The 16374-nt window shown below is 47.4% G+C and overlaps 1 protein-coding gene across 1 annotated transcript in view; it reads right to left on the bottom strand.

Annotated features, from left to right (window-relative positions):
• LOC129695272 (disabled homolog 2-like) overlaps positions 1-16374 on the bottom strand; it is a 59044-nt gene that overhangs the window by 23312 nt on the left and 19358 nt on the right. The window contains 3 exon segments of the mRNA XM_055632064.1: positions 429-527; positions 3533-3672; positions 13572-13735. Of these exon segments, the coding sequence (XP_055488039.1) occupies positions 429-527; positions 3533-3672; positions 13572-13650 (318 nt within the window). The 5' untranslated portion in view covers positions 13651-13735.

Below are 16374 nucleotides of genomic sequence, written 5' to 3'. Positions count from 1 at the left end.
TTTTGTCTATCTTCGGTTTAAACCAGCATCTGCAGTTTCTTCTTACACAGTTTCCATGTACCCTGTCTAAATGCTTCTTAAACGTTGCGACACTACTGATATACTTAACTACCTCCTACAGCAGCTCGTTCCATACACCCACCACTCATTGTAAAAAAAAAGGTTGCCCCTCATGTTCCAATTAAATATCCCCCACCTTAAACTTTTGTCCTCTGGATCTGGATTCTCCTACTCATAAGATCACATGACAGGATCAGAATTAGGCCATTCGGCCCATCGAGTCTACTCTGCCATTCAATCATGGATCTCTCTCTCCCTCCTAGCCCCATTCTCCTGCCTTCTTCTCATACCCCTGACCACCACACTAATCTAGCACCTCGGTACATGCGACAGGAAACTGAACTGATTGTGCGCAGAAGAATACTCACTCCAGTCTTCTCGTCAATCAGCTTGATCCCAGACAGGGAGATAGTCAACCAGATCCTCTGCTTGTGCTGGCCCTGGGCACGGGCGGCGATGGCAATACCCTGGTCAGGAGAGCCAGCAGACAAGTGGTCAGCACAGAGTCACGTCAGCAGAGAACAGGCAACACAAGATCCCAGCCCACCTTACAGAAACCATCCCTGCACCAAAACATAACGTGACCCGTTCATCCCCCCCTCCCCCCCTCCCCACGTCACTGCCAGGAGATGGGCCGGAATTTCTTTAGTCAGTGGGAATTCTTTGCCACAGAAGGCTGTGGAGGCCAAGTCAGTGGATATTAGTACGGGGTTACGGGGAGAAGGCCTGGGAATGGGGTTAGGAGGGGGAGATAGACCAGCCATGATTGAATGGCGGAGTAGATTTGATGGGCCACATGGCCTAATTCTGCTCATATCACATGACCTTATGACTCTTTTCCCACATTGCTAGGACAACCCTGTTGGGCAGTAGCAGAGTTGCTGCCTCACAGCGCCAGAGCCCAGGTTCAATCCTGACTACGGGTGCTTTCTGTACTGAGTTTGTACGTTCTCCCTGTGACAGTGTGCGTTTTCACCGGGTGCTCCGGTTTCCTCCCACACTCCAAAGATGTACAGGTTTGTAGGTTAGTTAGCCTCCAAATTGTCCCTCGTGTCTGTAGGATAGTGTTAGTTAACGTGTGGGGATCGCTGGTCGGTGTGGACTCGGTGGGCCGAAGGGCCTGTTTCCACACTGCTTCTCTAAAGTCAGCTCACCTTCACACAGTGGGCTGGGTACACACGCACGCACACCTCACACTACAACCAGCATGGAACAAGACCATGTCAGAGAAAGACAGTACTGGAGTAACTTGGCATCCCTGGAGAATATATCCATGTTCTCCAGAGATGCTGCCTGACCCACTGAGTTACTCCCGCACTGTGTGAAACGTCACCTATCCATGTTCCCCAGAGATGCTGCCTGAACCGCTGAGTTACTCCCGCACTGTGTGAAACGTCACCTATCCATGTTCCCCAGAGATGCTGCCTGACCCGCTGAGTTACTCCAGCACTCTGTGAAACGTCACCTATCCATGTTCTCCAGAGATGCTGCCTGACCCACTGAGTTACTCCAGCACTCTGTGAAACGTCACCTATCCATGTTCCCCAGAGATGCTGCCTGACTCGCTGAGTTACTCCAGCACTGCACTTTGATTTGGACGCAAATATAGACTGGTTTGGTTTTGAGATACAGCGTGGGAACAGGCCCTACGGCCCACCAAGTCCGCACTGATCACCAATCAACCATACATTACTTCTACCCTAGACATCAGGGACAATTTACAGAAGCCAATTAACCTACAAACCTGCATGTTTTTGGAATGTGGGATAAAACTGGAGGTAAGGCACGCGTTCACGGGTCAAGAATGAACATGGGTCAGTCTTTGCAAATGACACCAACTTTGCTGGGGTCACAGACTGTCTATGTAAACCAGCATCTGCAGCTCTTAATGTCCGAAAAGATCATCCACACATTCATCTCCTCCCGCCTAGATTACTGTAACTCTCTTTACACTGGCATCAGCCAATCTTCCCTGTCCCGCCTGCAACTGGTCCAAAACGCCGCAGCAAGACTCCTGACGGGCACACGAAAAAGGGACCACATCACCCCGATCCTGGCCTCTCTCCACTGGCTCCCTGTGCGGTTCCGTATACATTTCAAGACCCTCCTCTATGTCTACAAAGCCCTCAATGGGCTTGCCCCCTCCTACATTAAAAGTCTTCGCACCCACCACTCCACCTCCAGGTCCCTCAGATCGGCCAACTTGGGGCTGCTGAATATCCTGCGGTCTAGGCATAAGCTCAGGGGCGACCGTGTCTTTGCGGTTGCAGCTCCTAGACTGTGGAACAGCATCCCCCTTCCCATCAGAACTGCCACCTCCATCGACTCCTTTAAGTCAAGACTAAAATCTTATCTATACTCCCAAGCCTTTCCTGACGTCCACTGAGTGAGGGCTATATGTATATATGTATGTAGCTTGTTTGTTTATACTATTCTTATAGCAAATGTAAAGCACTTTGGCCAACGAGAGTTGTTTTTTAAATGTGCTATATAAATAAATGTGACTTGACTTGACTTGACAACACTACCATAGAGGGTATAGGACAGGCCATGGCAGAGTCCATTATACAACATGGAAACAGGCTCTTCAGCCCAACTCATCCCTGCTAACCAAGACATCTCTCCATTTGCCTGGGAGGAGAACTGAAATGTATTCAAAAAAAGTAACGATGATGAAGGAAACAGGCCATTGTTAGTTGTGGGCTAGGTGAAAATGTGTCACAGACAATGAGACTCAACAAGACGACTGAAGCTGGTATAAGCACTTGGATGGGGGAGGGATGTCACCGATTCCTTCTCTCCCGAGATGCTGCCTGACCCATAGAATTACTCCAGCTTTTTGTCCCATTTATATAACCATATAACAATTACAGCATGGAAACAGGCCATCTCGGCCCTTCTAGTCCGTGCCGAACATGTATTCTCCCCTAGTTCCACCTGCCTGCACTCATACCATAACCCTCCATTCCCTTCTCATCCATATGCCTATCCAATTTATTTTTAAATGATACCAATGAACCTGCCTCCACCACTTCCACTGGAAGCTCATTCCACACCGCTACCACTCTCTGAGTAAAGAAGTTCCCCCCCTCATGTTACCCCTAAACTTCTGTCCCTTAATTCTCAAGTCATGTCCCCTTGTTTGAATCTTCCCTGTTCTCAGTGGGAAAAGCTTATCCACGTCAACTCTGTCTATCCCTCTCATCATTTTAAAGACCTCTAACAAGTCCCCCCTTTGCCCATGTTTTGGCCATATCCTCCCTGCCCATGTACCCATCCAAATGTCCAAACTACCCACCTCCTCTGGCAGTTCGTCACAGACACTCACCACCATCTGTGTGCAAAATGTTGCCCCTCAGGTTGCTATTAAATCTTTCCACTCTCTCACCTTCCGACGTTAATGTTTTAGCAATATCTAGTTTTGGACCAATGGTCCCCTGTGGGGGGGGGGGAAAGAAAACAGAGACCGTACCTTCAGTTTCATCATCGAATCCTGGCACATTTGATCTCCTCGGGCATCAGTCACATCATCAATACCAATTATCTTGGCCTTGTAGCGGATCCCGTCACCTTTGAACCTGGCCAGGAGGAATTCCTCGGTCTTCTCTGGACCTGGGAAGAGCAGAGTAGTGAAGCCATAGGTGTTACAACGGTTCCATCACGGGTACTGGCCTCCTCAACATTAAAGGGATCTACAGGAGATGCTGCCTCAATAAGGCAGCCAGCATCTGAGCCACACACCAACCCTGTCCACGCTCTCATCTCATCACTGCCTGTCCCGCTGAGTTACTCCAGCTTTTTGTGTCTATCTTTGGTTTAAACCAGCGCCTGCAGTTCCTTCCTACACCATTGGGAAAGTACAGGGATCTAAAAACAGTGGCCTCCAGATGCAAGAACAGCTTCTTCCCAACAAACAACAAATGATCTTGGGTGTGAAAGTACACCAACACCTCCACTTCCTGAGAAGGCTTAGGAAGTTCAGCATGTCCCCGACAACTCTCACCAACCTCTACAGATGCGCCGCAGAAAGCATTTTAACGGGATGCATCACAGCACGGTTTGGGAACAGCACCGTCCAAGACCGCAAGAAATTGCAGAGAATTGTGGACGCAGCCCAGACCATCACACAAACCAACCCCCCTCCATTGACTCCATCTACACCTCACACTGCCTCGGCAAGGCCAGCAGCATAATCAAGGACCAGTCTCATAGCAATGTTACAAAATTTTGAGATTTAAAAAATCAAGTCTGCAATTTATCCCATCAGATAAAGCATAACAATAAGTTTAATTTGACACCTAATTCACTTTCATATCTCAAGTAATAAAAAAAAGTTATGGCCATGTTCATACTCGGAAATTAGCATCTTGTTCCCTATTGAATTTCTATGGACATAACAAAAAAGCTGTGATCGTGGACAGTCAAAAGCCCACAACCTTCTTAAAAATTAAGAGAACTGAATGAAATTTTCAGTTATCATAGATTGAAGCATTCTGAAACAAATATAAAATAATCTTACTTGGATGACCTGAAATTAAAGCATATAATTAGTTAGTTTCCCAATTGTAGCTAATTTCAAACTTCAATTACTAGATCTAAACATCTATCCATTTCTTAATAAATGATTAACATTTTTAAATAGCCCAAGTGTCCAAATAATATTCACAAATAATTCACAATAAAACATGATTTTTAAATCTCATTTACATCAATTTATAGGCCAAATGGAAGGAATTTAGTGTTCATTTGCTGTAAATTAAAGTCAATTTAAATCGGCTTTCTAGTGGGTTCCTGTGAACGCGCTGGTTTAGAACGTTCACATTGCAGTGGATTTGTGCCCTCAAGTGCCCAGAAAAATACTGCGGGATATAAAGAGCCCAAAATGAACTACTCGCTATAGAAAACTTTATACACAGGGTTATACACAAGCCCCATTTAATGTAAAAATAAGGTACATACCTTTAATTGTTTGCTTTATAAAACCCTGGGGCTGCGAGAGGTTGCGGAGTGAGAGAGTGATTTTTAAACTACTATAAATATTATACAAGGCCATAAAAACTAATAATACCTTTTGCGACGGGGTCTTCCAGCGATTTTCCGTTAATGATTTACTAGGCTGAACATTTTCGATTGCAACAGCCTAGTAAAAATCGTGTTTTAAACCCGCCCCCTCTAAACAGCGCCAAAATCACACACACGGGGTGGGGCAGATGCTCAGACACGATTCAGGTAGGTTTTGTAACATACCTACCAACCTCACCCCTGGCCACTCCCTCTTCTCCCCTCTCCCATCGATACAGAAGTGTGAAAACGCACACCTCCAGATTCAGGGACAGTTTCTTCCCAGCTGTTATTAGGCAACTGAACCATCCTATCACCAACTAGAGAGTGGTCCTGAACTACTATCTACCTCATTGGGGACCCTTGGACTGTGTTTAATTAGACTTTACCTTGCACTAAGCGAGTCAGGGTTCTGATTTTGGATGATCAGCCATGATCATATTGAATAGCTGTGCTGGCTTGAAGGGCCGAATGGCCTACTCCCGCACCTATTTTTTATGTTTCTATGTGACATTTTATCTGCTGCTTTATCAAAGGGAGCTGAGGGAATGCTCTGTGTTCTGTTTCACAGAGACATGGCTCACCCCCAGCTCCCCAGACTCAGCGGTCCAGCCTGAAGGGTTCTCCATCCACGGTATGGACCGTACGCAGGCATCTGGGAAAGGGAGAGGAGGGGGCATCTGCCTCATGGTCAACTCTGCGTGGTGCTCAGACGTGGCAGTCCTCTCCAACTCCTGCTCTCCACACCTCGAACATCTGGCGGTGAAGTGCCGCCCCTTCTACCTTCCGAGGGAATTCACCTCCATCATCCTGACCGCGGTCTACATCCCACCCCAAGCAGACGTCCGTCTGGCACTGGAGGAGCTGCACGCCGTGGTCAACAAACACCAGACGTCTTACCCCGAGGCGTTTACCACCATAGCTGGGGACTTCAACAAAGCAAACCTCAAGAAATCGCTCCCTAACTTCCACCAACATGTCTCCTGCTGCACCAGAGGACCAAACACCCTCAACCACTGCTACATCACCATCAAGGATGCCTATCGTTCTATCCCTCGCCCTCACTTTGGTAACTCTGACCATACCGCGGTGTTGCTTCTTCCTGCCTACAGGCAGCAATTGAAGAGCGCACCCCCAGAGGTGAGGAAAGATATGTGTTGAGGACTGCATCCCTACAAAAACTTTCTGAGTGTTTCCCAATCAGAAGCCTTGGATGAACCATGAGATCCGCACTCTTCTGAAGACCAGGCACTGGGCATTCATGTCTGAAGATGCCGAGGACTACAAGAAGACCAGATACGACCTTAGGAAGGCCATCAAAAAGGCCAAAAGGGACTTCTGCTCCAAGTTGGAGGATGAGACAGATGTTCGGCAGCTGTGGCGGGGCCTGAATGCAATCACCTCCTACAATGCAAAATCAGGAGGCAGCTCACATGTCAGCGAAACATCACTCCCTGACGAGCTCAATGCGTTTTACGCACGCTTTGATAGGGAGAATACTGATGTGCCTTCCCGAGCCCCCATTCGCTGTGATGGTATTTCAGTCTCAGTCACAGAGGCTGACGTCAGGAAATCCTTCAGAGGAGTGAACCCTCGAAAAGTGCCTGGTCCTGATGGTATACCCGGTCGTGTTCTAAAAACCTGTGCGGACCAACTGGCTGGAGTTTTTATGGACATTTTCAACCTCTCACTTCTGAGGTCTGAGGTTCCCACCTGCTTTAAAAGGGCATCAATTATACCAGTGCCCAAGAAGAGCAAGGTGACGTGCCTCAATGACTATTGACCAGTGGCACTAACGTCGGTGGTGATGAAGTGCTTTGAGAGGTTGACCATGGCGCAAATCAACTCCTACCTCGACAAGAACCTCGACCCACTGCAGTTCGCTTACTGCCACAACAGATCAACGGTGGATGCGATCTCGCTGGCTCTCCACTCCGCTCTGGACCACTTGGACAACAAAAACTCATATGTCAGGCTGTTATTCATTGACTACAGCTTGGCATTTAATACGATCATCCCCTCCAAGCTGGTTACCAAACTCTCAGAACCGGGTCTCTGCGCATCTCTCTGCAATTGGATCCTCGACTTCCTCATCCACAGACCACAATCTGTCCGTATTGGTGATAATTCCCTGGATGGCGGGACTGTCATATGCTAAGAGAATGGAGTGGCTGGGATTGTATACTCTGGAATTTAGGAGGATGAGAGGATATCCTATTGAAACATAAGATTATTAATGGTTCGGACATGCCAAAGTAAGGAACCATGTTCCCGATGTTGGGGGAGTCCAGAGCCAGGGGCCACAGTTTAAGAATAAGGGGTAAGCCATTTAGAACAGAGATGAGGTAACACGTTTTCACACAGAGAGTGGTGTGTCTGTGGAATTCTCTGCCTCAGAGGGCAGTGGAGGCCGGTTCTCTAGATACTTTCAAGAGAGAGCTAGACAGGGCTGTTAAAGATAGTAGAGTCAGGGGATATGGGGAGAAGGCAGGAACTGGTTACTGATTGTGGATGATCAGCCATGATCACATTGAATGGCGGTGCTGGCTCGAAGGGCCGACTGGCCTACTTCTGCACCTATTGTCTATAGTCAAGCAACAAAATCTTTCACTGTACCTCGGTTCCACTTCTGACACCATGTGCAAAGTACTATTGATACAGAGTCATTATGTATCATAACAAGTACTTTAATTAGAATACATGCAGAAGCCATCGAAATGAGTACTGTACGCTCGGAGTCGTAAGTTGAACTAACTAACATGGCTGCCCGCATGCCACTAGGTGGTGCTAGTGTGGAAACCTGACAGAGATTATGGATCAGGTCAGCAGCAAAACCAGACACGGGTCAAATCAGCAATACTGCTTGATCTACACACGTGACAATAAACTAAACTAAAACTGAACTCTAAGATCACCCCTTCAGTCTCCTGCACTCCAAGGAATAAAGCCCTTATAGAAACTTACAAAATTCACCAGACTGATTCCTGGGATGTCAGGACTTTCACATGATGAAAGACTGGATTGACTCGGCTTGTACTCACTAGAATTTAGAAGATTTAGGGGGGATCTTATAGAAACTTACAAAATTCTTAAGGTGTTGGACAGGCTAGATGCAGGAAGATTGCTCCCGATGTTGGGGAAGTCCAGGACAAGGAGTCACAGTTTAAGGATAAGGGGGAAATCTTTTAGGACCGAGATGAGAAAAACATTTTTCACACAGAGAGTGGTGAATCTCTGGAATTCTCTGCCACAGAAGGTAGTTGAGGCCAGTTAATTGGCTATGTTTAAGAGGGAGTTAGATGTGGCCCTTGTGGCTAAAGGGATCAAGGGGTATGGAGAGAAGGCAGGCACAGGATACTGAGTTGGATGATCAGCCATGATCATATTGAATGGCGGTGCAGGCTCGAAGGGCTGAATGGCCTACTCCTGCATCTATTTTCTATGTTTCTATGTCATCGTCTGCCCGACATCTCCCTATAGCTCAGGCCCTCGAGTCCTGGCACCATCCTCGATAATCTTTTCCACATTCTTTCCAGCTGAACGACATCCTTCCTGTAGCAGTGTGACCATCACTGAGCACAGACAGAGGACAGTCACAGCATACCTGCAGGTGTTACTGAAAAGTTTACAACGGGAACTTTGTCCAAAAGTCAGTGATTTACCAGCTGCCATTAACTTGCGCAACCTGAAGAGGTCAAACAAGCCAAAGACCAGGAATTTACACGTTGCAACAGCAGCAGAAAGTCGCACAGGGATGAGTGGTTTAGTCACAGCCAAAACAAGCGCCAGATGACAACGGCACGAATGACTGCCAGTCGATCCATGCTCCCCAGACCCAGCGACCCTGGTGTGCAGTCTGCGTGCTCCCCAGACCCAGCGATCCTGGTGTGCAGTCTGCGTGCTCCCCAGACCCAGCGACCCTAGCTATGTACCTGTTCCAAGTGCGCAAGAAATTGTGGACCCAGCCCAGACCATCACGCAAACCAACCCGTGTAAGAAGGAACTACAGATGCTGGTTTAAATCGAAGATAGAAACAAAATGCTAGAATAACTCAGCGGGTCAGGCAGCATCTCTGGAGAGAAGGAATGGGCGACGTTTCGGGTCGAGACCCCTCTTCAGACTGATGTCAGAGGCAGGACAGAGATAGAATGTAGGTGGAGCCAGTAAGACTCGTGGGAGAACTGGGAAGGGGAAGAGGGGGGAACGAGTGGGAAAACAAAGGGCTATCTGAAGTTAGAGAAGTCAATGTTCATACCGCTGGGGTGTAAACTACCCAAGCGCTAACCAACATCCCTTCCATTGACTCCATCTACACTTCATGCTGCCTTGGCAAGGCCAGCAGCATAATCAAGGACCACTCACCCCGGTCACTCTCTCTTCTCCCCTCTCCCATCGGGAACGGGATACAGAATTATGAAAGTGCACACCTCCAGATTTAGGAACAGTTTCTTCCCAACTGTTATCAGGCACCTGAACCATCCTGCCACAACTACAGTGGTCCTGACGTACTATGTACCTCATTTGAGATCATCGGACTATCTTTAATTGCTCATTACCTTGCACTAAACGTTATGCCCTTGTACACTGTGGACGGCTTGATTATAATCTTGTATAGTCTTTTTGCTGACTGGATAACAGGCAACAAAAAAGTTATTTAATTTCCTCAGTATGAGTGACAATAAAAAAGTAACATAAATGTATTATTTAATCGCTGGTCGGTTCGGACTCAGGTTCTGTGTCTGTGCTGTATCTCTAAATTAAACTAAACTGCATTAAAAAATACATTTATTTTACTTTTTTATTGTCACTTGTACTGAGGAAATTAAATAACTTTTTTGTTGCCTGCTATTTAGTTTAATTTAGAGATACAGCACAGACACAGAACCTGAGTCCGAACTGACCAGCGATCCCCGCACACATTAGCACTATCCTACGCACGCAAGCAAAAATTTTTTTGTTGCATTTTTACCAAGCTAATTAACATACAAACCTGTTCGTCTTTGGAGTGTGGGAGGAAACCAAAGATCTCGGAAAAAAACCCCACGCAGGTCACGGGGAGAGCGTACAAACTCCGCACAGACAGCACCCGTAGTCAGGATCGAATCCGGGTCTCTGGCGCTGTGAGGCAGCAACTCTACCGCTGCTCCACCATGCTGCCATCAGTAATAGAACTTGTCTCCTCCGACACCTTGTTCCATATGCCCACCACCTCCTGGTAAACTTGTACCTCAGGTTCTGGGGCCTTTGGTTTCTTTCGGCCCACCGAGTCCACACTGACCAGTGATCCCCGCACACTAACACCACCCTACACACAGTAGAGACAATTTTGCATTGATACCAAACCAATTAATTGGTTTCATGTGAATCCATGGTACTTGCTGGCTGTGCAAGATCAAGTGTAGCGTCCTCATCTGACGGAGTTCTGGCCCAATGGAATTCAAATACCAAACTAGGAAGCTTCCACAAATCAAAGAAAACATCCCTCGCCCCGACTTTGCTTGTTAATTGAAAGAATAGATGATTAATGGCCCTGACCCCCTGTACGAGTTCATTCCAAGAGCTCTCCCGATTAAAAAAAAAAATCAAACTTGTGGTAAGCACGGAGAATGAACGTAGCGGGTACGTCGGAGTTCGGGGACGTCTCTTAGCGGCTCGTAACGCTAACGGCAGGTACTCGGGAAGACTCCCTAATGGCAGGTAAGCTCGGGAAGACTCGTGAAGATTTTTCAACATGTTGAAAAATGACCACGAGAGCCCCGAGCACCGACGAGTGGCCATTACCGTAAATCTCCGAGTTCGAATCAGGGCAAACTCGGGAGAACTCTTCGAATGAACTCGTACCGTGGGACAGGGCTTTAAGGAGAGTGTACTCATGGCCAAGTTTGTCCGAGGCACCAGATTCACCCCATTACAGGAAGGATGAGGGGGCTTTGGAGAGGGTGCAGAGGAAGTTCACCAGGATGATGCCTGAATTGGAGGGGATTAGCTACAGGGAGAGGTTGGACAGACTGGGATCGTTTTCTCTGGAACGCCAGAGGTTGTAGGGAGACCGGATAAATGTACATCAAATTATGAGAGGCATGGATAGGGTAGACAGTCAGAACCTATTGTGTAGGAAGGAACTGCGGATGCTGGTTTAAACCGAAGATAGACACAGAACGCTGGAGTAAAGGGCCTGTCCCACTTGGCCGTCATTTACGCGACAGGCCAGCAGTGACTGACGCGTGACGGTTACGAGTGTCATCATGCTTCCGCACAGCCGTCTGGACCGCGTGACGTCATTTGAAGATAGACACAAAATGCAGGAGTAACTCAGCGGGACCGGCATCATCTCTGGAGAGAAAGAATGCCTGATGTTTCGGGTCGAGACTCTTCTTCAGTCTGAAGACGGGTCTCGACCCGAAAAGTCACCCATTGCTTCTCTCCAGAGATGCTGCCGGTCCTGCTGAGTTACTCCTGCGTTTTGTGTCTATCATCAATTTTCTTGGCCCCGCTCTTTTTAAAAAAAAATTTAAAATTTTATATGAAACTACTATTATTCAAAATATAAAAATAAACATAGTATTAACACAATCAAAGACTGCCTATGTTGACAGTTTACAAACAAACTATCATCAAATTAATATAACGTCAACTTTATCAACAAAACACGCGACCTCCAACGGCGACCAGCATTCACGGAATGCCTCCAAAGTCCCCATGGACACCGTGTGTTCCCTCTCCAGGGACAGGCGGGCACGGACGTGGACCCGGAAAAAGCTCAAGCAATTTAAAAGAACACTTAAACAAAATTATCAAATTAAAATATTAATATTTTTATCTATAATATATTCAACCTCCTGTGGTGACCAGCGTTCACAGAAGGCCCCCACAGTCCCCATGGACACCGCATGCTCCTTTTCTAGGGACACGCGAGCTCCGACGTAACCCCGGAAAAGGAGCAGGCAGGCGACTGCTGTGCGGCCATCGACTGCCCGCTGCCTGGACCCGCGAATGGCCATCTTGGCCAGGCCCAGGAGCAGACCGACAGGGAGACCCCCTCCTCCCTCCCATCCATCGCCCCTCTGTACCGGGTGCCCATAAATTAAAAACATTGGACTAGCACAGACAAGCACCCGTAGTCGGGATCGAACCAGGGTCTCTGGCGCTTCAAGCACTGTAAGGCGGCAACTCTACCGCTGCGCCACCGTGACGCCCTGTACTTGATTCAAATACCCTAGGAAAGAGGGTATGCGATCACCCTATCCATTCCCCTCATTGCCTGAAGATCACCAGGAGAGGAATCAAACTCAGCACAACTTCTAACATGGATGAGTTTCCGATCTAGACCACCGCTAGGAGCTAGTGTCAATAAAACTGCCTTGCAAATTGGAGGAACAGCACCTCATATTTTGCTTGGGTGGTATGAATATCGACTTCTCGAACTTCAAGTAACCCTTGCTTTCCCTCTCTCTCTCCATCCCTCTCACACCCTAGTTCAGGGGTGGGGAACCTGCTGCCTTAAGGTCGCATGCAGCCTTCTAGGCCATTAAGTGCGGCCTTTTGAATGAATCAAAATTTTGTCGAACAAATCCTTTGATTTTTATTAATATGTTTTTGGTCGTCTTTTATTACTTTTATTTTAATCTTAAAATGAACGTATTTAAAATACCAAAGAGTAAAAGAAGTTTCAACAAAATAATCCTCCCCGACTGATGGCCACAATTAAAACATTAGTAAGTCATGAGGGCTATTTTAACACCTGTTATGCTGACGATTTATTTCTAATGCGACTCTAGAATGTACGTTAACTTTGACATGCACGAAATATGCTTTCTTGCTTTTCAACCACTTATCGCTGCGAATCTACATTCTCCTACCTAACCCAAATCAAGATGCCCTTAAGGTCACAAATGACGGATACCCATCTAGAAGATCAGCTGAAACTGCGACCCTCCGTGTTGCAACCAAATATTCAAATGCAGTCACAACAAAGTCATTAAAATGTTAGTTAACTTTAGAATTAACAAATGTTTCTTGAAGTTAGTACATAGGAGTTCGATTTTTACAAAATAATGTCCATTTTGAAGTATATCTAATTGAAGTTTCTTGGATGCGGCGTTATTAGATCACAGCTAACAATGCGGCATTCCAACATGAACAGGTTCCCCACCCCTGCCCAAGTTCTCTGACCAGTCTGACCATTTTCCAAGCTAAATGTTATCTCTGGATGCTTCATTGCCATCTTCTCTTAGCTGAAAATGACCTATTCTACATTCTCATTGAACCTCATCCCCTTTGATGTCTCATTTTCACATCTTCCCCTTCCATATCTGTGTCTCCCCCTCCCCCGAGTCTCAGTCTGAAGAAGGGTCTTGATCCGAAACGTCACCCATTCCTTCTCTCCAGAGACGCTGCCTGTCCCGCTGAGTTACTTCAGCATTTGGTGTCTGTCTACAGAGTTTCTTACCTTTTTTTTTGTCCTTTTTAGATGCTTTTGAGGGCGATGTCTCAGATTGAGTGGGACTGACCTCGACGGGGTCAGACATGTTGTTCTCTGGATGCGGAGGACACAAGGTGCGGGGAGACAGCTGGTCTGGAACTGGGAGAGGACCTCAGCTCACAGCATCCAACCTAGGGAAGGAAGGTTAGCAGCCGGGTCAGTGAGTTCAGTTTAGTTTTGAGATACAGCGCGGAAACAGGCCCACCGAGTCCGCACCGACCAGCGATCCCTGCACACCAGCCAACACACTGTACAATTACACCAAGCCAAGCAACCTACAAACCTGTACGTCTTTGGAGTGTGGGAGGAAACTGAAGATCTCAGAGAAAACATACGCAGGTCACGGGGAGAACATACAAACTCCGTGCAGACAGCACCCGTAGTTAGGATTGAACCTGGGTCTCTGGCACTGTGAGGCAGTAGCACGGCCGCTGCGCCACCGTGCCACGTGTCTAGAGTTGGCGGAATTGGCCCAAGTAGAGAGAGAGTCTACAGCACAAACAGGCCCTTCGACTCAACTTGCCCACGCCAACCAAGATGCCCCATCCAAATTGATCCCATTTGCCTGCATTTGGTCCATGTCCCTCTCAATCCCAGCACAGTGGTAGAGTTGCTGCCTTACAGCACCAGAGACCAGGGTTTAATCCCAACTACGGGTTCTGCCTGCATGGAGTTTGCACGTTCTCCCCATGACAGTGTGGGCTTTCTCCGGGTGCTCTGGTTTCCTCCCGCACTACAAAGGCGTACAATTTGGTATGCTAATTAGACAATCGACAATAGTTGCAGGAGGAGGCCATTTGGCCCTTCGAGCCAGCACCGCCATTCAATGTGATCATGGCTGATCATCCCCAATCAGTACCCCGTTCCTGCCTTCTCCCAATATCCCCTGACTCCGCTATTTTTAAGAGCCCTATCTAGATCTCTCTTGAAAGCATCCAGAGAACCTGCCTCCACCGCCCTCTGAGGCAGAGAATTCCACAGACTCAAAACTCGCTGTGTTTCCTCGTCTCCGTTCTAAATGGCCTACCCATTATTCTTAAACTGTGGTCCCTGGTTCTGGACTCCCCCAACATCGGGAACAAGTTTCCTGCCTCTAGCGTGTCCAAACCCTTAACAATCTTATAAGTTTCAATGAGATGCCCTCTCATCCTTCTAAACTCCAGAGTGTACAAGCCCAGCTGTTCCATTCTCTCAGCATATGACAGTCCCGCCATCCCGGGAATTAACCGTGTAAACCTACGCTGCACTCCCTCAATAGCAAGAATGTCCTTCCTCAAATTAGCTTTGGTAAAATTGTAAATTGTCCGCAGTGTGCAGGATAGTGTTAGTGTACGGGATGATCGTTGGTCAGCACAGACGCGGTGGGCCAAAGGGCCTGTTTCTGCGCAGTATCTCTAAAGTCAAATATTTTTTTTACAGCACCAACAGTCAAGTTCAAACCAGACTTCTTCACCACATCCCACCTCAACTCGAGAAGTTAAACGAATTTTTCTGGCACATGACACAAATCCATGTACCTCGCTAAAAGCCTCTTAAACACCACCTTTGTATCAGCCTCCACCGCCAACCCTGGCAGCACGCTCCAGGCACCCACTATTCTGTTTAAAGTGAACAACTTGCCCTGTGCATCTTGTAAGCGTTATTCCTCTCAGCTTCATCGATGCTCTCTTGTCTTTGATATCTCCACTCTGGGGAGAAAGGTCTGCCTACCCCATCAATAGCTCGTATTGCATGTGTTTCTATCAGCTCTCAACTCAGCCTTTGATGCAAGGGTTTCCCCATCCTTCCTGGAATGGGGAGCCCAGAACTGCACACTATACTCCAAATGTGGTCCAACCAAAGTCCTATACAGCTGCATCATGACTTCCTGACTCTTAAGGGCCTGTTCCACTAGGCGATTTTTTTTTTAGGCGACTGCCAGGACTGTCATAGTCGTAGCAGGTTGCCGACAAACCGGCGACTGGACTAATGGGCCTGTCCCACTTAGGCGATTTTTTCGGCAACTGCGACAATGGAATTCACTGGTCAGCACCGGCGACAACCCATGTCACCTGGAGACAACCTACACCATCCCGACAACAACCTACGACAGCACCTACGTCAGGAGAAGTCAAGCTACGATAAGCCCACGGTCACCGACTGTCGCAAAAACGTTTTGAACATTTCAAAACCCAGCTGCGATCAGCAAAACGCTTCGACTCTTTGGGCGACTGAGGCGACGACTCACGACCATACGGGCGACAGCCCGGTGACCATGTGGCGAAAGCCTCGTCGCCGCCAAAACAAATCGCCTAAGTGAGACAGGCCCTTTATACTCACTGTCCTGAACACTGAAGGCAAACATACTATAAGACTTGTCCGCAATGCCACTTTCAGGGAGCTATGGAGTCTCAGTGGTAAAAGACTGAGAACATTTTAAAAAAATGAAAACTCAAAACACTTGGCCCACGAGATAACAAGCAAGTCTCCAAGTACAAAACAAGGAACTGCAGGTGCTGGTTTACTAAAAAAAAAAAAAAAAAAAAAAAAAGTGCTGGAGTGACTCCGCAGCTCAGGGAGTATCTCTGGAGAACACAGATAGATGATTTTCGGTCAGGACCCTCCGAATTCTCCTAATCCAGTCCCCTAGTCTCTTCAGTTTGCAAGTCTCCAAATTAAGTTCATAATATTAAGTTCATTGGAGCAGAATTAGGCCGTTTGGCCCATTGAGTCTATTCTGCCATTCACTCATGGCTGATGTATCATTCTCTCCCAACCCCACACTCCTGCC

This window comes from Leucoraja erinacea, chromosome 3 (genome assembly GCF_028641065.1).
Source record: "Leucoraja erinacea ecotype New England chromosome 3, Leri_hhj_1, whole genome shotgun sequence".
Lineage (NCBI taxonomy): Eukaryota > Metazoa > Chordata > Chondrichthyes > Rajiformes > Rajidae > Leucoraja > Leucoraja erinaceus.
Note: the sequence above shows the minus strand (reverse complement) of the source record. Positions and strands in the feature narration are given on the sequence as shown.